This window comes from Zosterops lateralis (genome assembly GCF_965231275.1).
Source record: "Zosterops lateralis genome assembly, chromosome: 1".
NCBI classification, from domain to species: domain Eukaryota; kingdom Metazoa; phylum Chordata; class Aves; order Passeriformes; family Zosteropidae; genus Zosterops; species Zosterops lateralis.
In genome coordinates this window covers 132892219-132919795 of record NC_139762.1, presented here as the reverse complement: position 1 = coordinate 132919795, position 27577 = coordinate 132892219, and the positions used below count along the sequence as shown (strand labels likewise).

At 37.6% G+C, this 27577-nt stretch overlaps 1 protein-coding gene across 1 annotated transcript; it reads right to left on the bottom strand.

The window, feature by feature from the left end:
• Nucleotides 1-27482, bottom strand: DCAF13 (DDB1 and CUL4 associated factor 13). The gene is made up of 11 exons (XM_083863503.1): nt 27356-27482; nt 26245-26444; nt 24017-24124; nt 22212-22301; nt 21165-21320; nt 20389-20466; nt 16642-16724; nt 14551-14715; nt 11328-11463; nt 3970-4133; nt 1-3175 (listed from the first exon to the last, which is right to left on the bottom strand). The coding sequence occupies exons 1-11, from the start codon at nt 27423-27425 to the stop codon at nt 3088-3090; spliced, it is 1338 nt and encodes a 445-aa protein (XP_083719629.1). The 5' UTR covers nt 27426-27482; the 3' UTR covers nt 1-3087.
• Between the last annotated feature and the right edge of the window lie 95 nt (nt 27483-27577).

Genomic DNA, 27577 nt, shown 5'->3' with positions numbered 1-27577 from the left:
TTCCACATAACTGAATGGTCATTGGTTTATTTCAGGTATCTGTAACATATAGAGAATATAAGAAATTACTTTATTCAAATATCTGTTCCATTACATAGTCTAGCTATGATAAAACAGAAATAAACATTGATGACTCCATAGCTGCTGTATCATGAAACAGCTAAATTCACCAAGGCTATGAATACTGTTTTAAGTATTTATGCAATAAAGAAATTATTTTTCTTTTAAACTACTCCTTAAGTACCTTCCCAATGAAAGAACATATACAGAAGTTTGTTGTTTTTTTATCAGGAGGTCTGTAGGCAATGCACTGGTTTAGAAAATATTCTGTCATTTTCCTTTTTTTCTTTAATCAATAATACCAAATTTTTGAAGTGAAACACTACCAGTTTCCTTAGACTTTCAGTATTTTAAGTGATACAAAAAATTTTATTCTGCATACACCTGGCTACACACACATGGAGATGCATGTATCCATAGTCTTTTTACACATAATCATTTTGATAAATCTAGGTAGGTAACTCCATTAAGGTGATTAAGATGAGGTCTGATTACAATTCTCAAATCACTGAGAAGAAAAAATAATAAAAAATCCCTGCCAAATAAAAAATTATTAAAGGCTCTAGCTCCTTTGTTTTAATTTCTAAACCATTTCAGCAATGGCTTGTTACAGACTTACATGAGTACTTCTTACAATCACAGCTACCACCTAGCAACTATATTTAAATAAATGTATTTGAGTATTTTGGCAATATGTACTTTAGGTGGATGACCACAAAAAGCGTCAGAGAAAACGGTAAGGGTTTCCAAAAGGGATAAACCAACAGCAGCTAGCCCAACAGTGTACAAATCTATGGCCAGGGATCTTCTGAACTGACAGACTGCAACTACCATCTGTGAAATTCCAAATGACTGATCTCCAACCAGAAAGCCCCGGCTCAGACCTATTGATTTTACAACCAGCATGTTTCTAGAAGTCACAGCAAAACTTGACTTTGAAAAACAGACTTTTTCCTGAAAGGCTAAGAGGGTGCCCCACTTGATGCCAAGACTAATCTGTGTAAAACTATATCCAAAGATTTTGGAAAAGGAATTCATAACAGAATGCAGAAACTCTGTGTACCCTCCTAACACTGAAATTCCTTTTTTCAGCATAGTTACAATCTTTCCAGCAATTTTTAGCCAACCTTGATCCTGTGAGTTGCATCACTCGGGTCCTCTATGAAAGCAACAGCTCACAATGGTCTTAGAACATGAGGAGATCCGTTGGACACGGCTCACGCCAATTGTTCCTCACCATAACCTAACCAACTTCAGAACTGAAAGCTTTGCATGTAACTGAAAGTCACATGCAGTTTTACACCAAAAGCTAATGAATTCCAAGCAGCAGGGCTTGTTCACACCAGAGGTTACCATGACTCAACAAATCAATAATCAACAACTTCAGCTCACGCAAAACTGACAAGGCTGAAAAATTTTAATCACATTTCAGGAGATTAGGCTGGTTTTGCAAATTGTGCAAGACTTGACTACAGCTGTGTCACAAGCCATATTTTGGACTGCATATTCTCTATTAATTTTTTCAGTATTTCAGGAAGAAAATAAACTGTATTTGGCACAGAGTGCACTGTATTAGTACAACGGGCACACAGCCAGCATCAGCCTATTTCCTGATCTGTTCCACTTCTCATCATCCTACTTATGGCTCTTCAGATCTGCCTCTCTTCCTGCATCACCCCATAAAGGTAAGTGAGCCAGAGAGTCAGAGATACATTACAGCCTCTTATCACCAAAGAGCCATAATTTTGCCATGATGATTCAGGAATCTTGCCCAAACAGTACTGCAAGACACAAGTTAAAGAGTAACTACCAGAAATGTATATGGATTAGTGTCAGCAGATACATTAACCAAGATATTGCATGAAGGCAAGTACTCAAAGTGCTCAATTTCCAGATTAAAAAGAAAAAAAAATAAGTTTACTTTAACTGAGTTCATAATTTTTTTTTTTGTGCATAAGCTCAGGGCAAGATGAGTGTCATTACAGACTGTAGTGTTAAGACTTGTAAAGATCTTTTTGTACAGATGATGTTAAACAACATTACAGTTTTTATGTATCTCGTATCTCTCTTCAGTCTAGACAGCCTAAATCCCAGCATAGTTTTCTGATCACCTTGGTAGCTTCAGTAAAAGGCTGTTTATCTCAGTGGAAGAGAAGGAGGGTGTTTCCCAGACAAACCATAAAGGAACTTTGGGCTACAGATACCTTGCGAAGGTGAAACTTCCATTTTTCTTCTACAAACATAAAATAGAAAGCTTATATTGAATCTCATCCAGAGGAGTTTCTGTGGTTTATAAAATTTATGTCATTTTTCATCCAGATTTTACAAGTTTTAAAGAGAAAAAAATATTCAACTAAGTAATTATCAATACTAGCAACTTAACAGTCTGAAGTTTGGTCAAGTTATGTAACAGTAGTTAAGAAGACAGAGCAAAATTATAAATATGTTTACAGATGTCTGAAAAGCCTGCTGAATTTCTTTTTGGATAAAAGAAAAATAATATATTGTACTGTAAGAAGTACAATGCAAACATCTGGAAAAATCCATTGAATAATCAGAATTTAGTCCATTGCTTAAGGTCACTTTATTAAAATTTGTTTAAATAATTATTTTTTTTAAAAGACAGCATAAGGACATTAACTTTTGTAACTCTGTATGGAGCAAGTTTTTTTGCTTTGCCAAGTACTAATATATTTCATCCTTTTTTTCTAGTAACAGTAACAAAGAATAGAATTAGAATTACAGATATTCTCCACCAAGTTATCTGCTCATATTAAAAGGGTCAAACTCCACTGCAATATGCAGTGTTGGGCTAGGAACATCAGACTGATGGTAAAAAAACATTACAGGGGAAATTCTCATAACTACTTAAAACAGATCCTTGAGAAGTCAGAGGATGCATGAACTAGGAAGTCATATTTCTGGAACCATATGCTGTCTTACCAAAGTCCATCAAATTTTGTACAGTGTATTTTTTTAATAGCCACATTTTTCTTTCATTGTGACATTTTGTACATGTGAAAACAATTATTTCACTACTGCTACAATATGCTTCTTTCTCTCTGGCACAAGTGGCACAGATCCCGGCTTGCTGTGCTTACGACGATTCAGTTCCCTAGAAACAAAACAGAAAAATAAAACTCAGTAGTCAGCACAAAAGTTTAAGAAATACTGTCTTCCTCCTCAAGCTACTAATGGAGTTATCTTACAAAGAAAACAAAAAAAGTTTAAAATTGCTCTAATAACCAAAAGCCACATCCTCCTTTGGGAAGAAGGACCATCCCTTTTGAAAGTAAGCTTAAAGCTGGCTACTTTAGAAAGGTCTCAAATGAGCTTTTCCTTGGGAGCTCAGCTTGGCTTTCAAATCAACAGCATCAGCTGCTCAAGTTTGTGGAGTTTTTTACCTAATTAAGATGACCGAGACCCACCACTTTATTGTTAGTTCAATGGTTGCAGCAAACTATGCCACCTCCTACTTCTAGAAATTCCAATAGGGCAATGATCCAGCTGGCATAAGATATTCATCCTGGAATCTGGCATTAGCAAAAACACCAAAACCACAAACCCACAAAACACCAACTAAAACCTAAAAACCTTCCACACACCCCAAACCAGCCCATCCTATTTCCTTTGCAATGGGGAATCATGTCACACCTAACTAAGCACTGTGGCTCTTTCCAACATGGTGTTTGTTGCCATGTCTTCACTGCATTTCCGGGAAGCAGCCAGTCCTCACTGACACCGGCACTCATCTGCGTTTTCCTTACAATCAACCTAGTAGTTCCCCATCACTCATTGAGATGTTCAAAGGAGCTCTATCACCCCCATACACCACTGTCACAGCAGCACAGCAGTGATGGATTTCACCATGAGGAAGTAAAGCCAGAAGAGCAGAAGAGGAACACATACTTGCGCCGCCGGGCCTCTCTCATGATCCGCTGCTCCTTGATCTGGCAATAAATACTCTTGGGCAAGTGTCGGTGCTGAGCGATGCGCCGGATCTGTGGGTGAAACTGGAACTTCTCCTTCAGCTTCTGGTTGTAATTCATGGCTGCCTTCTCTCGGGGTGCAAGCTACAGGGAAAATAACACAGACAAGCATGTTATAAAGGAACAGGGATTTAGCTGTCAATCTCCTCTACAAAACAAAATTTTAACTTTTCATTCAAATGGCTTCCTTCTAGCAAATTTCTTCAGAATAAGGATAGGTAAGTATTAAAATACCTAAAAATCCAACAATATCTCAATGCTCAAACACAAAATGTTATCATTTTAAAGGTGTAGTAACCAAATTTAATTCTCAAGAATCAGATTTTAATGTGCTGTAGAGTGAAAAAATGAGAACATAAATAGCTGACGGTAAACACTCTTTGATTAGTCTTTCCTAACCGCTGATGATGATCAACCTTCCCTGTAAAATAAAGATTTTTAGGCATTTTAGTCACTAGCAAGTGGAATTACAAATGCTATAGAAGAACTATCTTCATGAACAGCTTTACGGACAGCTCTTCAGGTGGCCTAAATCTTACCCAGCATCCTGAACCCTTGGGAAGCACAAAGCACGGATCAGACTTGAAGCATTAGCTTGACTATATGGCACACAGGGAGTTCCAGCTTTCATCAAGCAACTGAAAAAGCCTTGATATCACAAACACATGAAATACAGGTGAGCTGGTATTGCCACAAAAGACTAATTTTTAATTCATGATTAAAATTCTGTCTGAGTCACCATTAACACTGAAAGTAAGAAACACCTTCTCCAGACAGCCAATCTACAGAAGATTTTTTTCTCAATTAGGCTTTTTTCTTTTGGTCCTAATGTTTATTTAGCAAAAGGAAAAAAATGTGTTTCCTGTGGTTTTGTTTAAAGCAGGCATTGCTTCATGAGGAATAGCAATCTCTATGTATTTTGGATTTGCTTGGATCTTTGGGAATTTCAGCTGCATTTCAGTCTAGTGAGTTTTCATACAAACATGAACTCTGTTAATATTAAATATGGGATGATGATAATCCCATCGTCTTTTTCCTACCCTCCTGTCCAAACTTTGTAACTCCAGTGTTTCAGACGTCTTAAAAACCCTTCATATTTTCAATCAAACCATGGCACCGGTCTTTTGCCATCCCACATTTATGTCACACTACTATCTCCACCTAAAATATTAAAAGTAAAGCAATAGTTCAGGCAACTTAAATTTATTCAACTTTGTAAATGACTCAGTGTAACTAACTTCTCACTTTCCAGAAAAGACAGAAACTGATGCTAACAACAACAAAAAAAAAAATAACAAAAGCAACAACCTTATTACACACACAGCTGGAAATTCCAATTACAATATAATGAGACCTGTTTTTCCCCCCTTGAAATGACCAATTGGCTATTTATTCTCCACTCTGGAGATCACATTTACATGTGACTTCTAGTAGAATTTTTCATGAATTCTGAATAAATAAATATCACACTCAAACTATTTTGGTCCAGAAAACCATAAATTATTTGAAAACAAGTATTGATAAAAATTACCACAAATGAGCTTCTGATTTGGGACAACAAATAAACCAGGTACCAGATACAGAGTTGCTCATGGCTCAAAAAATTCTTATTGAGATATCAGAGATACATGATGCTCTTAAGCTGTTTCTCCACATCGTCTTGTTCATAAAATCTAAATCTTTTTGCTTTACTTACATTCATTGTAGCCTCTGAAACTGAAATTGAGTAAATTTTACAGTCTTAGCCCACTAAAGCTACCCTCCCCCTTTTACTGAAATTCCTTCTTGTGAGCCAGCCTGTGAATAGCTGGTTCACTCTCAGTAAATCCCAGGTGTTCCCACTTTGCAGAAAACTGCCAACATAATCCAAATTACAGAGCTTTATTTTAATTAAATGGAATGATTTTCCTTTAATTTTAGAAGAGCAAATTGCTGCCGATTTAGTATAACCTTGATGATTCTACAGACAAGAGGCAAATCTGTAAATTAAAGATACATCCAGGACATCTTATTTAAAATATTAATACAGATTAAGGGGTGGTGGAGCCTGACTCCATTTTTATGGGTTATGTGGTATAGAGAAAGGCACAGAGCTGGTAACTTTCCACCCAGCTACCAGCAGCCAATACACCTGACTGTGCTAAGTGCACCCTCAACCACAAGATGGTAAAAGTAACTTGCAGTAATGACAAGTTTCCTTTATGAGAGACAGCAGATAGCTAAGAAAGCACACTGCAGTAACACACTGAATTCCAACTCTCCCTTGCAAGTCCCTTCACAAAGGTCAGTGTGAACAGCTCAAGGGAACAGTGTTACTTCCCATTCTGTTTTGGGCTGGAGAAGATACACAGCATGATTTGCAGGATTAGAGATTTCATTGATAGGGGCTAGAATACTCCAAATTAATATATATAATAAATTAGCATTTATGTGACATCATGAGGGGAAGACATGCTTATAGGTGACATATGACTGTTTTTTCGTATGTTCAAATAATGAATGTGCAAATGCAATTTCTTTCCTACACAAGGAAAATGAAGATTATGTGGCAGAAACATGGTTGATTTGTGTCACTATCACAGGAGGACTTCAGAGCAAATACTTAGGGTTAAAAAAGGAGAAAAAGAACTCTTTAAATGCAACCAAGTTGTCAGCAATAGGAAAATGCCTCTTTGAGTAAACTGCTAATGCCTCTTCTCCTCCCTCCTGATGACACAGACTGCTTATTTTCCCATCTAAGCAGAAGGAAAGTAAGCATTTTTGCAGAGCCCTGATTAGAAGCTAAACCACCCTTAAAAAAAAAATCTCCTTTTCAAGAGGGCTGTATTTAAAACTCCACACTATTAAGACTTCTGTCATTTGGAATGAGAATATGAAATGAATGTTTATCTGTCCTCTTCAGGTTGCCCTTCTAGGTTAGGGCAGGCAAGAGCACAGATGCAACATATTTTTAGAATTCAGATATATCCCAGCAGTTTTCTACATCATAGCTTGTCTTTATTTATTTTTTTTTTATTGCTCTGCTGAAAACACCTTTCTAAATTTATTGCTATGAAGTTTATTATTCATTCTTGCCTGGACCAAAAATTTTGATCTCTTTACATCTAAATGGATGACAGAAGCAAAAAAACGCCATGAAGTTAATGTAAGGCAGTGTAAATGTTAAGAGTATAAACTCATAGCTACAGGGCTGAAGTTACAGGTGCACTGAATCACAAGCTGAAAATCACTAAGAAAAGAATGCCACGGACCCACAGTATCTGGTACTGCTTGTTATCAGCATTATCTCAGAAAATGGATCCACATACTAGAAACAGACTGAAAGGATAAGCAATTGCTTAAGACAGTTTTGATGTGCTTCTGCTAATTCACTTTGCTAGATCAAAACCAAGATTTCTAATGGCACTCTCTCCTATCTCTACTAGCCAATACTCAAAATCTGGTATTTCTACATTTTTTAAGAAAGCAGTAAACCTATGCTCCACTACTGTTCACTCACTCATCAATATTTTCACTAAAATTCTAAGCATCCTAACCCAGGGCTCTGTTCTAATTCATAAAAGCAACAGAGACAAAATTTTGAAGCTGTTACTCACAGAAGTAATGTTACTAAGATTTCACACTCTAAGAAATGCAGGTATAGTTTCTTTTTTAACATGGCAGTAGACTGAAGAGTGATACAGCTTTTACACGTTTTACTGATGGTTCATTACTTTCAGTACAATTCAGAAAAGCCTGGTCTATCTCTTTCTTTCTATCAAATTACATTAATTGTACTATTAACTAAAATCTACTCTGTTACTGATGCTTTTTCAGCCTTTCCACTCAGACCACACTCTGTTTTCCTCCTCAAAAGTCAAAATCCTTTACCTTTCCATAAATCCCAAACTTCTTCAAAAACGCAGGTAAAAAGGCATCAAACATATTTAACAAGCCATATTTTACGTATTTGAACAGTCTAGAGTTTCTCAAGTCTTAACTGAGTCTTTTGCTTTTGGGCATGCAGAGATGAATGTTCACTGTTTTAAAAATAACACCTGTTATGTCCTATTTAATAATACATATCTATCAATTAATGAAAATTTATTAAAAGCTAAATGTAGAAAATTACTTTGAAGCAACCTCTGCAGTAGCTCCAACACAGATATTTGGGGTTTGTTACCCCTATGTAGAACCTGTGCAGACTTAATTGTCAGTGGAGTAGAGACACAAGATGCCTCTGGCTCCTCCAGAGACTTTTCTTCTTTCTTTCATGTTTCACTGATTTTGAATAACGAGAGCAGTGCCAAATACATTAAAACCCAAAAGAAACATGCATGTCAGAACTGATGACTGCTTGGGTAGCTACTGTTCAGAAAGTACAACTTTCCAACTGGATAAATTTTCACCAGCCACAACATGAGTGCTATACATTCACTATAACTTCCTTTGAACTCAGCAAGGCAAAAAAACAACTAAGTACTCAACAAAGAAAAAAAAGTTTGATTACTATTCTTCTTTCCCCTTCAGGATGTTGATTTCTACCCACCCCCAGCACAAAAACATCCATCTTAAAATACAATGTATTGCAAGATTTTAGCATTATATCAGAAATACAGTGACCTTTGGATGAGTCATTCAATCAAATCTTCTCAGCAAAGAAAAATAGCAGACCAAGCAACTAAGCATTTAAGACATATTTTGACACTTCTGACAGAATTACTGAATGTTCAGCTTTGAATATTCAAAACATCCAAAAAATAGCCACAGACTGTGGAAGTACTGGACATTTATAAAATAAGCAAGCATATGTCTGTGAAGATAAGAACACCAATACTCAAAAAAAGAAGCAGATACTAAAAAAAAAAAAAAAAAAAAATAATCAGTGAAACCTGCTGAATAGCCATTAACAGTTGCATTGTTAAGAATCACAGGAACTACCAGGCTGGTTCAAATGGGGATTTGTATAGTTGCCTGAATCCAAGCAACATTCCCAAGAAACAGCCAAGAGCGTGATAAGCCGTGAGGACTCCTGAGTCTTGGTCTCTAAACATCTGAAAAATAAAACCTCATAATACTTCTAAAAAAACTTTAAACAACTATAGCCACTTCACACAGCTTCAAATTCTGTTTTGGTAAATTCACGGCTTCAACAACACCATGCTTGAACACATTCTCACATAAGATACAGGGATGTGAAACATTCTCATTATAATGTAATTCTTCACAAGTTCATCTCTGTTCTGTGAAGTGAGTGTAATTTTTTCTACATAAGACACTATGTCCTTTTTAAGTTCTTCCTGTATTTTTAAATAGTTTTGCTTTCTTAAGACGACTTTTGATGTTGTGAGGTGTTTTTTCTAAGATAGGATGATAAATTATGGGAGAATTTTCACTTCTGACAGTTAAAAAAAAAAAAAAGCCAACCAAAAAAAATCCACCCAAGAATAACTCAAAAAACAGGGAAAAAAAAAAATCAAATAAAACCACGTTATTTGACCCGTGCCATAGATAGTTATTGATTTGGTCCCCTTGGGAGCCAACAGCCTGAGTGCAGTGACAGAAATACACACCCTTACACACGGTACAAAAGCTCCACTGAACGATCCCACAAGAGCAGAACCACACTGGGGCACAGCCTCCAAAGGGCACATCAAACAACAACACTGTACTCACAAAGGAAAACAACAAAGGCTGTTTTGGGCCTTTTTTAGGCCACTTTTCACTGACACAAATATTACAGAAAACAGCAGAATGTCATTTACATTCTGAACACTTAAACAATAGCTAAGCTGTCCTTTTGGTATGCAATATTTCAGCAATGTAGGAGTAGCTGTGTTTGCCTCTTACTTTCCAGTCAATTATCCTTACTCTTTCATAAGAAAAGGAGCCAATGCCATCTAGTAGTCAATATAGTGAACTTTTTGTTCACATCTGAGAATATTAGGAACCCTTGTACATGAAAATATTATTTGTGACATGCTTTTTACCCACTTGTCCTTCACACAAAGAGCTCAGAGACAAACATCAAAAATAGCAGACAATTCTCTTACAGAACAGCATCTTAGAGAGAAACATCGTGATCTCTTGCTAAAAATATAGTGAGTAAATGGAGAAAGTTTCAGTTACTATCACAGAATCAGATGAAAAGGGTGTTGCCATGAGCATATGGATATAACAGAAGGAAAACAGATACTATTTCTACCCAACACTGCACTACCTAAACAAATTCAACATGAACATTAAATTCAAAAGTAACGTCTCTAATGAGCTTTGCAGAATTCCCAAAATTAACAACTATGGAACTGATATTTAAGTGTCTGACCAAAGCACCACACGGGATAATCCCAATAATCGATGGAGGAGCAGAGGGGAAAAAAAAGAAATAAAAATAAAACAAGACAAACAGAACAAAAAAAATACCATAACAACATAAAGCTACATAAAGAGATTGCTCTCAGCAGAAAAAGTGCCAAAATTCGTTCTCCGAAGTCACTTAATACTTTGACACAACTGTGCAGATGAATCCTTGCAATTGGTAACTGAAAGGGAACATGTGGGCTTTGTCTGTACATAAACATTTGAACAAGTCTAACTGAAAAGACTTATCTAATGAGGCTGGTGATAGTTCACACTAGGAACACCTCAACCAGACTGACTTACATTAAATTAAGTGGGCTTCAGATACCACCCTAGTTTGCCCACTTGGCATCTGAGAGTTACATAGGTTAATGACAATCTCAGTATCAAACTACACATCAGTGCAAATAGTCCACTTTACAGTACATATGCTTATCACAGCATGATTTTTTTAAATACTTTTTTTTAACAAATGAACTTCATGAATGAATATGAACTAATCACATGCCAGTCAAAATCTTTAAAAGTAGTAATTCTAAACTTCAATAGAGTTACTTAAGTATAGCTAAACGGAATTTATTACTTTTTTCCCAGTGTTAAAGATGAATTCTAACCATTAGCACACGGGTAAAAAATGCAAATCTAGTTTAGGTAGAACTGATGATTATTGTTAACATTAAACAAGACCAAAGTCATCATGTGCAGCAATAATGAGGCATGTCATTTTCTTTTTTTTATTATTATTATTATAAGCGGCACTAAATGCAATGAGCTATATTGCACATGTCAATCTGCAAATTAAACACAAATGTCAAACTATAATTTTACAGCTTCCCTTCATAAGCAAGTTTTGTTAAAGTTGAAGAGGCTAACTGTTTGTAATAATAACAAAAACCCCCAAACATCTTGTGGTAACAAAAAGCAAAATGCAGGTCTTACCACTCCCAGTTTTTCAGAAGCATTAGCTTTCCACAAGCGAATATTCATCTCATCTGAGCCACACAGAATGTATTTATTATCTGAAGTCCATTTTACCGTGATGACGTGCTGCATTCGTTTGGTATGATAAACCTCCCTAGAGCAAAGAGAAACATTTTTTAATTATCTACCATCACTTTTCTCACCATTACCTTTCAAACAGCAGAAAACATTCTGTTCAAGGCAAATTTATTTTACATTTTTTTGCTGTTATTTAAAAAAAAAAAATCTGACTTTTTTAAACATTGTGCTGATCTTATCTTTCTACAGATGGAGATACAAAGAAAGTGTGAGAGACTGATAAAGGACCACCTAGGAAAAGATGCTTTTTAAGTAAGTGCTTTCACAGAAATTATAGTAAAGAGTTAAATAGTAACTCTTTTTGCAAAACACACTAAGGGTATACAGTATGAAATGCATACTGTTCCTGAAATAATTTTGATTAATATGTTTTTACATTGAGAGTATTACAGAAAGGGAATGCTGAAAAATAGGTGCCAAAGAATCTGACATCAAACTGTAAAGAAACACCTCCCAGCTGTCCATTTATGAGATGGCAATGGATTTGCTACTCTTATTGTGATTTCCCTCCTTTACCCAAACATGGACTCCATTTCATTTTTAATTTGTGCTGATCAGATTTCTGCTCAACAAGTGCTGTTGAAAAATGTTTCTGCATGCTACATTTAAACCAATATTTAAGTTAAATTCATATATAATTTTCATTAAGTATGTTTCAAGCAAATTTATTCTTTTATTTCTGCTAGAAAAATAAAGGATTAAATACCCTTTTTTGGGAAGTTTAGCTATTTATTAGCATTCTGAAAAGAAGAAAAAAGTAAGGTCTATTTATTGTTTACCAATAGCCACTTCTTTGATGCGTCAGTCATGCACTACAGCTTATTCTCTTTCTTCTATTCAGTTATTTTTGCCAGGAAAAGCCAAGTAATAATATAAAAGAAACACAAAAACAACATCTATTCAAGTGTTGTGGAGAAACTACACTGGTGTTTGAGAAAAAGAAAAGTAATCGATATATCATAATTTTTATAAATCAGCTTTAATAAGCTTAATCGCCTCTTTTAATTCACCAGCAAGCAATACTCTACAAGGACAACTACCATCAGAAAACATTAATACTCACATCAGCTTTTCACTGTTTCATGGCATTTGTGCACATCTGCACTTTCACAAGAATTTGTATGTTTATTTCCCTTTTACTATGTGACTCAATAACAAAGCTTTTCTTCACCCATCTTTGGGGAACTAAGTCCTTTTCCTTTCCATACTCTGAATTTGCAGCCTTTGCCTATCCTATGGCTGTCAGCACAAGGTATTAAATATCATTTTTCAGGGACAGGAAAAACAGAAAACATGGCCAAATAACCTGGATCTGTCATTTAAAAGTTTGCACAGAAATACAGTTCTGTTTACTAAGCATTTACTAAATTTACTCAACTTCATAATAAATCTTATTTGTTAGGGCAAAACAATTCCATTATTTAAATTGTCATTTTAAAATAAAATAGAAAGTAATTGAAGGTAGGAGTTTTTCAGATTGGCAGGACATCAGAAGTAAAAATTAGAATAGCATCAGGATCCTTATTTACAGATATTCCTAACTGCCCTCTCAGATTTCCAGGTAGGATCAGATCTTCTATTTAGAGACTTTTCTTCATTCCCTGAGATTAATATGAATTGTGCAATTCTAAAGAAGCCCAGCTTCTAAAGAATTTTAAGTGTACTAGAGCACTCAAATCAGCTTACATGAGGCAAAATTTTTCATTTGTAAGTCTTCTCTTCAGTATATTTATGGCTACAACACAAAAGGGGAAAAAGTGGGGACAAAGAGAAAAACCCCTTCCACAAGTCTTGGCAACAATCTGCTAAAATGTGAAATAAAGCCTTTTACTGTTGCATTATGGGATCTGCAAACTTCTCAGTGATGTGTGTTAACTTTGCATATTACCACCTCTGTAAACGTTATTAATTCATACAGAGAGGCTGCTAACCATATTGTTTAATAATGCAAGTCACCAAAAAAAAAAAAAAAAAAAAAAAAAAAAAAAAAAAAAAAAGAAACTGCACTACCTAATTACATTTAAAGTGTTATTTATTGCAAGACAAAAAGAATGTGAAAACCATCTGTAGATTAGATATAGAGGGAATGTAAATAGCCCCTCCCACTCTTTAATGCAGCACAGGAGCACAAACAGTTACACAGCATGCACAATTTCATCAATCAATAATAAAAACATACTCCTTCACCAACCAGTAGTTCAAAATTTTCACCCTCAAACCACTTAGAATTTGACTTATTAACAACCTTCTGGGGGGACAAGGCTGGAGGGAGGAAATCAAGTAGAAGTAAAATAAAGTTAAGAATAAAGAAAAAAGAGGAAGAACTGACAAGAAAGAATGATGAAGGCAGGTTTACGAAGATCAAATGATACCAGAAAGATCAGATAACTTGCTTCAGTTTTCATCAAACTGAAAGAAAAACAAAAAATATTGGAGACAGTAGATTCAATCTGAACTCCAGTAAAATATTTAATATACTGACTTATGAAACCTTACATGAAAAAGATAATCCACGTGAATTGTATTCAGAGCACTCTATTACAAGTGAAAATAGTGGTCAATAAATTATGAACAAAAGGTAGTAAGTGCACTGAAACAGATCACAGAAGGATCCCAAACTGATCCTCGGGAATTCATACAGCAATCTATTTTACATAATGTCTTTAGCAATCATCCACACAGGATGAAGGCAATCCCTAGGAAACCAAATGCTACAATGCTGAAATACACTGCAAACTTAAGTGGTGACAGAAGCAGTATAAAGCAACCCAAAAAAATTAAAGATACATAGCTAGGGAAATCAAATGGGATTCACCACGGTAAAATACAAATGACACAAACATGATAATCCAGTCTAATTTTAATTCCATATTGTGGAAGTACTGCTATTTGTTAAGTAGTCCTACTCTTGATCCACACTCCAGAATTAAGTCAACTACACAGGTCCTGTCAGCCTCAAGCTACTGACAGAATAAGATTTCTACACTCACAGGAATCAAATGTCCCAATGAAGATGTTAATGAATGAATTAGTAATTTTGAGGATTTGGGAGAAAGTCACTGGAATGAATGACAGCAAGACAGAAAGGTGTAAAACCACTCACCTGCTGTGACCTTTGTCTACAGGAAATATGCGGATGGACTTATCAAAGCTGGCAGACACAAACTCTTTCCCAGTGGGTGAATAATCCACGTCAAGAACAGCAGACACGTGATCCATGTGCACCATCACAGGTGATTCAAGAAAGCGCATATCAAAGGTATATAAGCTTGAAAATAAATACATCAGTGGCTTAATATCATAACAAGTCCTACGTAAACAGTACATTTTACATAAACCACACATAAGGATAGAGCCATATTGCAGAGGGTACTCCTTAAAACAGCTCATAATACGTGAAAAGAAAGAAAATACCATTGTTAAGGGTTTGAAAAAAGTTTGTTAATCAGAGGATTTAGTGGCTAGATCAGGTTTCTTGCTCCCTACCAAAGGACAGATAGGTTCCACTATTCCCTTCATCATCTGTCCATAGGTCAGACTCCAGGCCTCCTTCACTCCATCTTCTGATGTAAGTATGCACCCTGAGCTTGCAAAAGCATTTCTCAATCATTACAGCAAGCCTATCAGTTCTGAAAGGTTTCTGAACATTTCCATACTGTGAACTCCTAGTAATTCGGAGTCTACTGTAAAGCTCCATTTGGTTGGCACAATTTGTTACTGCCTAATTATCTTGGGCCAGACAAGTGCAAGGAAAGCTTGGTGTAGCAAGTCTTCCCAGTGCAGGAAAAGCTTGGTCTTTACACATGGAGATGCTAGTTCAGCAGAGCACACTATCCACAGAAAAGCATTATGTTAAAAGTAAACACCCAGCTGCTGGACCACAGCTGGTTTGCTCCTAAGGACTTAAAAGCTCAGATAAGGCCTACCTCTATTCCCTTTGAATAAAGAAGCTAGGCATAATCACTGTGTAGATCATCAAATAAGCATATGTGCTTTACAAACAATGCATTTATTGAAACCTGCTTAAGATATACTATTTAGTAGTATTATTCTGTTAAAAAAAATTAATTCACCAGGTTTCTCACCTTTCTTTCTGCAGATGAATGCGTAACTGAAATTAAATACATCCTACAGAATACTATAATGGTGATTATTGCTTTTTTCTTCTAAATTCCCCAAGACAAAGTATGCAGCATCCTATTCAAAACTGCTACTCCATATAATCAGCAAATACTTGCTATGTATTGTTGATGTATGCATCTGTCTTTGCATACTACATAAATGCTTCGGACTGCAAGAGGACAGTTATCGTTGACAGCAACAGCTATAGTTTCTAGTTTAGCAAGAGGAAGATGAGGAAAATTAAAGAAAACCCCAAACCAGCCAAAAAGCAAATTCATAAACAAAAACCTAAACTTATAAACATACAGATTAGGTAGCCTAATAGTTTTACCATACCATAACGAACACAAGAAAAACAGCACATTGAATATAACACCACGTTCAAGCTCTGAGATAGATTCCATTTCCTTAGAAAAACAGCCTTAAGATAAGTGATAAAATTCCTATGTTCTGGAAGAAAACAGTGATCTATTGTTAGATCACTGACTTCCTGGAAAAAAGGATATGGAGCATATTTGCAATGGCCTAGTTTTGAAGAGACAGCTTTTTCAATATCAGATTAGCTATTCACATGAATAGTATTGTTCAAAAGTAAAAAACTGCTCCAAGACATTGAAAGGATAAGTACTGCAGTCTCCAGAACTGTCTCACAAAAGATTAGTTTGGGTTTTTTTTAAGAAATGCTCTCATCAAAATAGCTGATCAGTACAATGTATCAAGCTTCACAAGAGCTGGCAAGAAAATTAACACTTATATTGCCTCAGACTGGACCAACAGTGCTTATTTTCCATGGCCCATTGCAAGCTACACTTGCTTTGGTTCAGCTGCATTTCTTTTAAGTTACAGCACTTTTTAACCCCCAAGTACTGAGACACTTGAGAAAAGAGGCAGTCTACTATCAATCCATATTTCTTAAAATCAGTATGCCTGTAATTCTCTAGGTTATTAAGCAATTCAAATTTAGAGTTTGAATAGTCTTCTAAAAATTTATTTTAGCATGATCATAAATCACCAAGATACAGATGAAAAATATAACCTGTCCAGGATTATCAAAAAGCAAGGTTACACTTACTTATAATCTTCATTTGCTGCAGTAAAAATGAAAGCTTCCATAGGGTTCCAACACAGTGTATTTGTCCTCATGTTCAAGATAACCTAAATATATTTACACATTGTTACCTTGTTATAGGCAGTAAAATACTCACTATAGTTCAAAATTTCCTACATACCCCTGAAGACAAGCACTTTGTAGATACAGAGTAGTATATGACAGATAGTACATGACAGAATGTTTCCTCAGCTCCTATTCCTCAGTGTTAGAAGTGAAACCCAAGAACCTCCCGTCCCTCATTACATGTTTACTGTTTCAGGCTACACAACAATTAAATCTTCCTCTGTAAATCACCTTAGAATCAAATTCTTCTAAGTAGTTATTTAACATGGCAACCTGCTAGTGGTCAACAAGTAAATCTGGAACTTCCAAAAAATTTCATTTCTCTGTCCTATTTACAGGAACCTTTAGTTAAGTAATCTATAGACACACCTAGGTAAAAGGTTATTTCAAGAGAGATAGTCATTAATTGAAGCTGTGAACCAGCATTTGCAAAGCAATTGTAACATTTTTATGTTGTCCCAGTTATTACCCCTTTATTATTTTATGTCTAAAATTGCAGTTCACAAATTCTCCTGGCCAGATGCCATTTCTTGTGGAAGTGCCAAGCAATGTACACAGAAGTTACTGTGTTATCACCTACTCAGCACTATCACTGTATCAGCAGTGAATCACTCCTCGCACATTTGTAAGATTTGCTTGCTGCTTGTAAGCATATGGCCAACAAAGAGGCCAGTTGGCCCTGAAGTGGGACAAAGGCAGCTGATAGCAGACTAATAAAACCCTTCTACTTTGTTAACACCAGACACAGCAGCTTTGGCTCCTGTCGAGTCTGAGAGGAGCTTCCAACCATTTATTTGAAAATAAGAACTACACAGTATGCCTGACACAAAGTGGATGTGTAATTACAGAGCAACTTATTAACAAACTGAACAACTTTAAAAAGGATTTTCTACAATGCTCCAGGGCAGCTATAATCCTACTTAAAAATCCTGAAATTTGGGTGTTTAATGCTATGGTGCTCAAACCCCATTTTTGTTCTTGGCTTACTACACCAAGCACCATAAATTTACACACATATTTCAGAATATAGTTGTACAATTATAAGACTTACAGTAATGAACACAGTCTCAAAGTAAGTTAATAGTGATGACTTTACTGAACACCCCTCCAAAAGATTACAATGAATGTGTGCCTATTCTTGTAATTCTCATTCTCCCTAAATCCTCATTCCCTAGGTGACACCATCCTGCTCAGATAAAGTCTGTGCTGCAGAACACTGCTTATTTTCAGGAACTGCATGCAACCAGAACTAAACATAACATCAGATCCCTTAAGTGATCTCTAGTTTAAAAGGAGACGCTGTAATGTCCTCTGTTTACATTAATGTGACAACTAGAAATTGCTCAGATTTCAGTATTGTTCTAGTTATAAATCTTGCACAAAACTGGGAAGTTAATAATCAAGGACTGTTCTTTATTCCTTCCTGTATGAGCTTATCAGCCACTGCAAAATGAGCACACAATGTTAACCCGCCATATGTATAATAAATACTTTAAATCATGTTACAAAATAATTTCAGTATTGCCAAAAAAATCTAGCTCTTTCAAAAAGAGTTGAATTCTGTCATGCTCCAAATCTCTATTTTTTCACTGAAATTTAAAAGCCTTCAGTTTATTTCAGCAGTGGCTTTTGGAATTAAAATAGTGCCTAAGAAATGAGATTGTGTCTAGAGCTCTAGCATTAGGTATAGCAACTGTGTAACTCAACCTGGGCTGGAAGTGATTTAAGTTGCTGTAAATACATTAATGTTGGCATTTCAGAACTATCTAAACCCATATCAGAGCCATTCTTACCACTATTTTTAATCCATTGTACAGTTTCTTATAAAATGGGTAAGTTTAAGTCCTTATTAAGGCAAGTCAAAATTGTGAAGACCCTGAAGACTTGGTCCTCTGGATTTAATTATTTCAACTGTGAAGAGTTGCTTACAAAGAATGTCAGCCTGGAAATGCTGAGATTACTTTAACACAGAAACATTACCAAAATAATTAACCTGTCTTTCTTTACCACCTACAAGTTATTTGGTTGAGATGAACACCTAAAGAGTATAATAAGCAATAGAAAACACAGTTCCTGACAGCTGTTTAAACGCTAAAGTCTATCTTTAAAAGTTATTCAGGAAAGCTTAGGGTATATTTAAAGTGTACCAACTCCTACCAAAACATTTTCCTCCTGTCTTTCAACAGAATTGCTTTCATTCATCTTCCCCAGTTTCTTTTTTAACTAGTTCTTATTTTGAACCTAGGAAGCATCTCACTATCTCATCCCTCCCTTTTTAAAACTTATGGCTTTGAAACCCATACTCAGGACAAACGGACAACAGAGCTACTGCTTCATGATGTGAGAACCTGTACTCCTATTTCTATTAATGAAGGGACTCCCACTGAGCTCCAACTGCTTTGCTGGTCAAATCCCAGGAACACAGCAGTGCCAGAAACCAGTGCTCATACATAAGTAAGGTACCATCAATAGGCAAAACCATTCTCTTCCAGAGCTCTTGGCTCTTAATGCAGAAACAGACATTTCATGTCCTCCACAAGAGAACTATCCCTATCCCAGGAGGAAACACAGTACTGTGCCCACGGAAGCAAGAAATACTAACCAGCATTTTATTCCTACAGCAGAAAATGCACCTCAGCACACTGCCTACAGGAGATACACACACACAAACGTGCACACAGTCTATAATAATTCTATAAGCACATGTATGTACTTATACGTATGTACATATACTAATATACGTACAGTCATATATTTAGCATATATACATATGCAAAATTCTGCTAGATTTAAACTTAGTTCACAAAGGCTCAAACTGCATCCTTTTGACCTTGTAACTGCAGCTCTACAGCACTGGTTGTGTTCATTTCAACATTAAGGTTTTCAGCTGGCGCCACTGACAAGTTTTTATAAGCACTGCCTCGTTTTTATAAGCAATGCCTCAGTGGCCCAAATGAAACTTCACTAAAAATTGTTGAGGCACAGGGAGAGAAAAAAAAATACTGTTATGCCACAACATTCCTTTTTGTAACTAAATACCATTTTAATGTTCTAGCGTGTATCAGATCAATGACACTGCAGACAGTATGTAACACAGGAGAACACTGAGTATATATTCACAAGCCAGGATATTGTATTTCAAGAAGAATATTGTTAAGACAGTTCTGTGGCTCAGAACTACTGAACTTGATTTTCTGAATGTTTATAGTAGGTGCATAGGGAAGAGTTTATTTCCGTTCAAAGGAGAAACACTTTTTCAAATACAGAGCAAGGCTCTCCAGTGGTGAAGTTATCTTGTTTCCTTCTGGCAAGGAAGAGAAAAAAAAATCAAATCACACATACATAGACAGAATGCAATACAGGAACATAAAGTTCTTATTGTGAAATTGCTGTCAGGTCAGACACTTGATCAAGAATTACAACAGAATGAGCATGACAGCTTGTCTGAATGCAGAAAAAGGCCCTTCTAACTCTGCAGTTTAAATTCCAACATTAATTCAAACTCAGAAGACTCAGACAATGAAAACTCAGCAAACACAGAATTCAGAGTTTCCCGTTCTCTACTGTCACCAACAGTTACAGGCTATTAACACATTCAGTACGGTTATTAGCACCAGTAATTAATCTTAAAAAGAAAAACATTACCTTCTTTAATGGAGTTGATTTTCTCATATCATATAGCACAATATTTCTGTCAGAAGCACAGCTTCCCAAAAGGTAAGTCTGAAAAAAAAAAAACCCAAAACCAGTGTGTATGGTCTTTGAAATACTCCCGGAGTGTGGTTAACAGCTTACATCAGATACCTAAGCTAATTCACAAAGCTGGTTGTGAGTTTCCTTTTCAGTCAAGGAAATACATTCATCATTTTTCTGTGCAGCTAATTACCCAGCACAAACATTTTAAATAAGTTTCCCTCTAAGATTCAGAATCCATGCAGTTGTACTTTAAAACTAACAGGCAATTCCTCATTAACACTTTTTCTATGAGCATAGCCCAGTTAGGGGGCATGATAGGAAGTGCTGTAAAAGATCAAATGCAATTCTTTTGCCATGAAGAGTGTGAGAAGTCTCAGTCACAGGTAGCAGAATACTGGGATAGATGAACTGTTGGCTCCACAGCCACTTAACTGCTACACTGTATGACTGAGGTACCAGGTATGTATTGTTGTGGGCAGAATGGAGACTGCCCTGCTTTTGTTTCTCCTCTCCCACACTAACAGAGACAAAAGAAAATAAAACTACATGGTACTACATTCCAAAATAATATAACCATCAAAATCTATGTATACATCCCCCTACATATGCCATTACAACATAAAACCTAAATTTGGGAGAAAAAAATTCAAGATGATGTAAACAGAGTTTAGAACTCATACTGCTCAAGAAAAACACTGATTTCCAATATAAAACACAAGCATTACCTCAATGGGATTAAATTTTACACTGCTTATGCTATCAAAACCCCAAGTCAGAGAACACTTGGGACTTGTCCTTTGTTCATCCCAAATGTCCACTTGATGGCCACAGGTAGCAAAAACAGGTTCCTTCCAATGGTGATCAATTCCTGTATACACTGTCTTTAAAGGAAAAAAAAAACAAAGCAAAAATTTTAAAACCCAATTGTGCGCATAAATACTCAACTATGTTCTGTTAGGAAAAAAATCAACAAAGCATTGAATATGGAGTCTCACATGGTTTTCCTCATTTTTATTACTGAAAATTAACTCACCACTGCTACCAAAAACTTGTTGTTTGTAGCCTTATTGTATGTACCCCTCCCAGCAGGCAGGCTTTCTTTTTAATTTCAGGTGCATGTATGCATTTCTTGTTTATTTACAATGGAATTGGCACTAAAGGCATAATTACAAAATCCTGGCTGATTTTAAAGCAAATGAAAATTTTAAGAGTGCATCTCTATTTTCAGTGGGGATTTGAATGGATCCCACAGACACTGCAACAACTAAGGAATTTCAAACTATCTATTTGAAAAAAGCATTTAATGTTTTTCCTAACATAAGCTTATCATAAACTCAAAGTGCCAAAATATATATATTTTTAGACTGCTTTTGTCAATAAGATATAAAGTTAGTATTTTGTATTGAATGAATGTGAGGTATTGGCATGAAAAGTAAGTTATTTAATGCAGACTAAGCACTGACAACACATGACTGAAGTGACAACAGAGAAATGTGACCCCTTTGCAGGAAAGAGATAGTTATTACAGGCAGAGCTAAGCAGTCTCTGGTGGCATTCTAGGAGTCCTTTCTGGTTACATGTAAAATAGGTGTAATAAAAACATGAAGACACTTTAAAAGTGCCATTATAAAATGTGATGCCATCAAATTACAACCCATTATGATAACAGGTGATATCAAACTGTGTGTCTCTTCCTCAAAAGCTAGATAAGAAATTATTCAAACTTAATTCAAAAGAAATGGTGTGGGAAAATCAAAACTCATATTTACTACCTTTCCAAGAATTGTATGAATAGGTTCTTCTTCTTCTCCATATTCTGGGCCCTCCATTTTCCACTGCTTCACAGTTTTGTCATCACCAACCTGGAAATATTGGAGAAACCATGTACAGTTTTATGTAAATATATTCCCTTTTATTTTGCTAGATGTGCTTTAGAACTAAATATAGGCATCCTTAAAAAAAAAAATTAAAAAAAATAAACTCTGTGATATACAAAAATCCTTCCTCCTGCCTGTTAATTGTTTCATTTTACACCTCCAAGTTACAGATTAGCTCTCCTGGTCATAATATGTTGTTAAAACATGTACATGGTCTGAACGTTCTTCACAGCAGCCCACCTAGCCCTGTGTTTTTGATTTGTGGCTGAAACTGTGCTGATACAGCACCCAAGCCTTGGTTGTGCTTGCTCAGTGCCAAGGCAGCTCCCCCTGCTCCCACTCTTGTCTCCATCACCCCCTGCCTCACCCACCAGCACAGAGACTGGGAGGGGACTCAGGCACGACAGGTGTCCTGCACTGGCCAATGGAGTGTTCCATACCACAGAACAAGGCTCTGCAATAAAAGCTGCAGTAGTGGGAGCAGAAAGAGGAGGTGGGGGCTGGCTCCACAGTGGCTGCTGCTCAGAGATTGTCTGGGGATCTGTCGGATTCTGAGAGCAGACGACTGATTCCCAGCTTGTCGTTTGTTTCTCACCATCACCCTTTCTTCACCTATTCAACTGTCTATCTTGATTGACAATGCTTTTCCAGTTTCCAAAATAAATAGCTGAATAGGAAAAAGGTAAGCTGGAATGATGGCTATTTTGTAAGGCTACATTTTGTGATTTTTAATCAACTGGCACCCTAAACTGCAAATCATCTTCTGGAAGTCACTTTGATGAGCCTGTAAACAGTTAAAAGGCACTTTCCACCTCAGTTGCTCTGGCTGCCTGTTCCAAATTTTGTTCTACCTCTTGCACTAATGCCAGCACAGGCTTTTGCATGGCTGTGCAATGACCTGGATCATGCAAACAGGCCTAAAAAATGTTAGCTTTACAAGTTTATCTTCCCCTCCCTGACTGTGCTACTACTGTTTCTTCTCTTCCTCTCTCAATTTTCAGGCAGACAGATTGTAAAAAAGGGAGAAAAGAACTTGGAGTCACTTAGGACTTTTTACTGTGACTTTTCCTATATCCTAACCACTGTCTCTGTGACCTGCTATATACCTTATAAAAAATAAATATACTGTAGTGAAAACAGCTCTTGTATGACCAGTTCAAACAAAGCGCAACCTCAGGACACTTCAGTTTTCAAAAACAGTTCCTCTTGTGTTATCTTAGAACTGCTTTAATGCCAACAGGAAGACATACTATTTCCAAGCACTTTACATGCAACTGAATCTGTTGTGGTTTTATTGAATTTATAAAGCTTTATTCATATGGAATGATCTTAACTTTATCAGATTCTTTTTAATCATAGTATATGCAAATGGTTACTTTTTAACATGCTTTTACATCTTTCAGTGCACATAATCCATTTACTACTGTAATGAAAACTAGTTTACTAGAGTTCTAATTACATGACCAACTGTTGGCTCTTTTCTGGCATTTATCCCTTTGATGGTCTTGAATGACATCTGTATCGCAGCATTAGAAAAAATTTCATGGTAAACAGAACTGTTGGGTTCACTGCTGCATTTAATAAATGTATTCATACAATATTTAAATATTCTGTGGCAGAGAACAAGTTTGTGAGTGGAAAACAGATGGTGAACAGGTACCCTGTGCTACTGCACTGTTAAGGAGACACATAATACTTACAGTGAAGAATGATGTACCACAGAAACGGGCACACATGCCTCGAACAAAGCCTTCATGGGCCTGTATAGTGCGGATACACTGTCGTTTGGTCAAGTTCCAAATTTTAACCTGATCAAAACAAAAGAGCAAATATTCTGTAAGCTTTCTACAGCCCACAACTGCAGTTCACAATTCAAGTACAAGAGATCACACATGTTGTAATGAAATGGCAGAGTTGGCTTGGACACTGGTCAGATTTTATCATGTTAAAAACTATTTAATTATTCCTTTCTTGAAAAATATTTTTTAAAGTGAGACTCTTTCATTCTTACCCTCTTCCCTGACCTAAGCTGTGTACTTTCTCCATTTTGCATTCCCCTATTTTTGAACTAGAATGCTTGCTAAAAAACAGCAGCAGTTACAAGTTTAACAAAATAATACCCCTTTAAAGACAAAAGCACAAAGAAATTTGGAACCAACAGAATTTTTTCAGTCCAGCTGCTGTACTATATTTTCTATAGATGTCCACTTCTCACAGAGGTTTCTGCTTCAAATCTTTTGGGCTCATTAAAAAAAAAAAAAAAATGGAGGTCAGTTTTTATACTTTTATGTACTTATAGTACCAAGTATTTTACTCACTCTATCAGTGGATAAGAAATCTGACTAAATTTGTTTCATTTCTCTCTGAAAAGGTTAACCTCCCTTATACTTACTGCATGACATATACACTTTCTATAAAAAGCAAAAAGCAACCAACTGCACAGAAGACACATTTAAAGTATTCAAGTACTATCAAATGAGCAATGTAAGGAACAAATGAGAAAAAATAGGGAATTCAGAAAACACAGGTATTTTTTTCTGCAACTAGTTTCAATTAAAGTGTCCTTGATTGCTTTTTATTATAGTTATGTAAAAAAATATATATATATATATAGAGGATTAGCCTTTTTTAGGCAGTAAGAAAAATTGTTACTACAAAAATGTTTTGGTTGTGTGTCCCTTCACCTTAGCTAATCTGACAGTTTAACTTCTTTAGAGGGAGGAGTGGGAGGGTCATGTGGGCAGCAAAAAAGCAATCACAACATGTACTGGATTTGTGTGGCCAGGTTTTGATAGTGGCAGTCCACAGGGATGGCTTCTGTGAGAAGCTGCTGGAAACTTCCTCCATATCCAGCAGAGCCCATCCCAGCCAGCTCCCACACAGAGCCACCACTGGCCAAGGCCAAGCTAATAAGAAATGGTGGTAATGACATTTAAGAAGGAATAAAAGTTAGTGGGCAGATATAACTGCACTCAGAGAAGAGAGGAGCATGATAGCAATAACTCTGAAACACCAAGGCAAGCGAAGAAGGAGGGGGAAGAGCTTAGGTTCCCCTGCAGCCCATCATGAAGACCACGGTGAGGCAGCAGTGCCCCTGGCAGCCATGGAGGAGGTTAATGGGAGAGCAGAGATCCACCTGCACCTGTGGAGAACACCAAGGCCAGATGCACCCAAAGAAGGCTGTGATCCATGGCAAGCCCTCTCTGGAGCATGGACCTCTGGACCCATGGAGAGAGGAGCCCACACTGGGGCAGGTTTCCTAGGACTTCTGACCCTGTGGGGGACCCACACTAGAGAAGCCTGTTCTTGAAGGACTGCACAGTGTGGAACAGTCATCCACACAGCACAATCCATGAAAAGCTGCTGCCTGTGGGAAGGACTCACACTGGAAAAGTTCATGGAGAACTGTCTCCCACGGGAGGGACCCACAGTGGAGCAGCACAGCACCTCCTCTCCCTGAGCAGAGGCAGGAACAACTTGGAATGAACTGACTGTAACCCCTTTCCTCCATTTCCCTGTGCCTCTGAGGAAGAGGAGGGAGAGCCTGGGAAGGAGGGAGAGGGGTGGGGAAGGTAATTTTAAGGTCTTATTTTACTGCTCATTATTCTGTTCTGAGTTTGCTAGTAATAAATCCAATTAATAACCCCAAGTTCAGTCTTTTTGTCCTTGGTGGTAACAGGTGAGTGAATGATCCCTCCCTGTACCGATCTCAACCCAGGAACCTTTCACTACAATTTGTCTCCCCTGTACAGCAGCAGAGCTATAGAGCAGCAAAAAGTTTCACCTTCCAACTGAGGATGAAGGTAACATGCTGAAAGAAGACAGAAAAGTAAGGTGTGACAAAACCAACCAAATAACCCAACAAAACACAAAAGAGAAAAATGATTAATAAGAAAGGCACCTTCTTTGTTGTGGTTTTTTAGCTTACCTCTCCATCACAAGCTCCAGATAGCACTGTAGACAAACTTTTTGGATGTTTGGCCATGCAGTTAACTCCATCTCTGTGGCCATCAAGTGAACTAAGAAAGGGCTTCGCAAACACACGTTCTAGCTTTGTGGCGTTTAGAGCTCTTGTGTACTCTCGTGCAACCTCAAATGGATGCAATGCAGGGTCATAGTTCCTTGGAACTGCAACAGAAAGAACACACATTAAAAATCCATGCTGGAGCAGATCCAGAGCAGAGGGATGGACTAGCTCTCCCATGAGGAAAGGCTGTGACAGCTGGGGTTGCTCAGCCTGGAGAAGAGAAGGTTCCGGGCAGACCTCACTGTGGCCTTTCAGTACTTAAAAGGGGACTATGAGAAAGATGGGGACAGACTTTTTAGACATTCAGTTACAATACAACAATCAGTAACAGTTATAAAGAGAGTAAACTGAAACTAGATAGTAGTGAGAAGTTTTTCACAATGAGATGGTACATCCCCATCAAGGCCCTGTTGCAGTCTGTTCTAGCTGAAGATGCCCCTGTTCACCACAGGGGAGGGCGTAGGGGTTGGACAAGATAATCTTTAGAGGTCCCTTCCAACCTACAAAACTCTATTATTCTGTGTGTAAAATCAACACAATTTTTGGCAGTTTCAATAATAAACGTACAAGAGGCAGAACTCGACGCACCAGGAATTAAAAATTGCAAAGGGTAACCTAGGAAACACTAAGCGCGATCTCGGGGTACCAGAGCAGTGACTAAACCCCCCAGGATTAAACTCCTGCCCTGATGCCGCTTCCAGCCCGGGCTCTGCCAGCGGCCTGGCAGGGGAACTTCTCCTTCGCCTGGGATGGGCACCCGCGGGGAAGGACGGAAGCCCAAAGGGCACTGCCCGAGCGCTCCGATTTTCGCTGCCAGCGGGCGCCAGCCGGCGGCGGAGGGGAGAGAACCGGAGCGGAGCAGGGCGCGGACGACGGGCATGGGAACCCCTTCCGGCCTCCCTCCCTCCCTTCCTTCCCTCCCGCGCCGCCGGCCTCGTCCCTTCCGGCCATGCCGTGCTGTGCTGTGCCGTGCCGTGCCCGATCCCGGGGCCGGTCCCGAGTCCCCACTCACCGCGCTGCAGGTCCAGCTTGGTGTCCCTCACGTAGTCATCGGGGTTGCGGCTCAGCACCCTCACCCTCATGGCGCCACCCGGGGCTCCCCCCCGAACCCCGCGCGCACGCACGCACGCACGCACGCTCACGTGACCGGACGCGCCGGGCCGTTCTCTCTCTCTCTCTCTCTCTCTCTCTCTCTCTCTCTCGCGCGCGCGCGCGAGCCCCCGCCGAGGCCCCG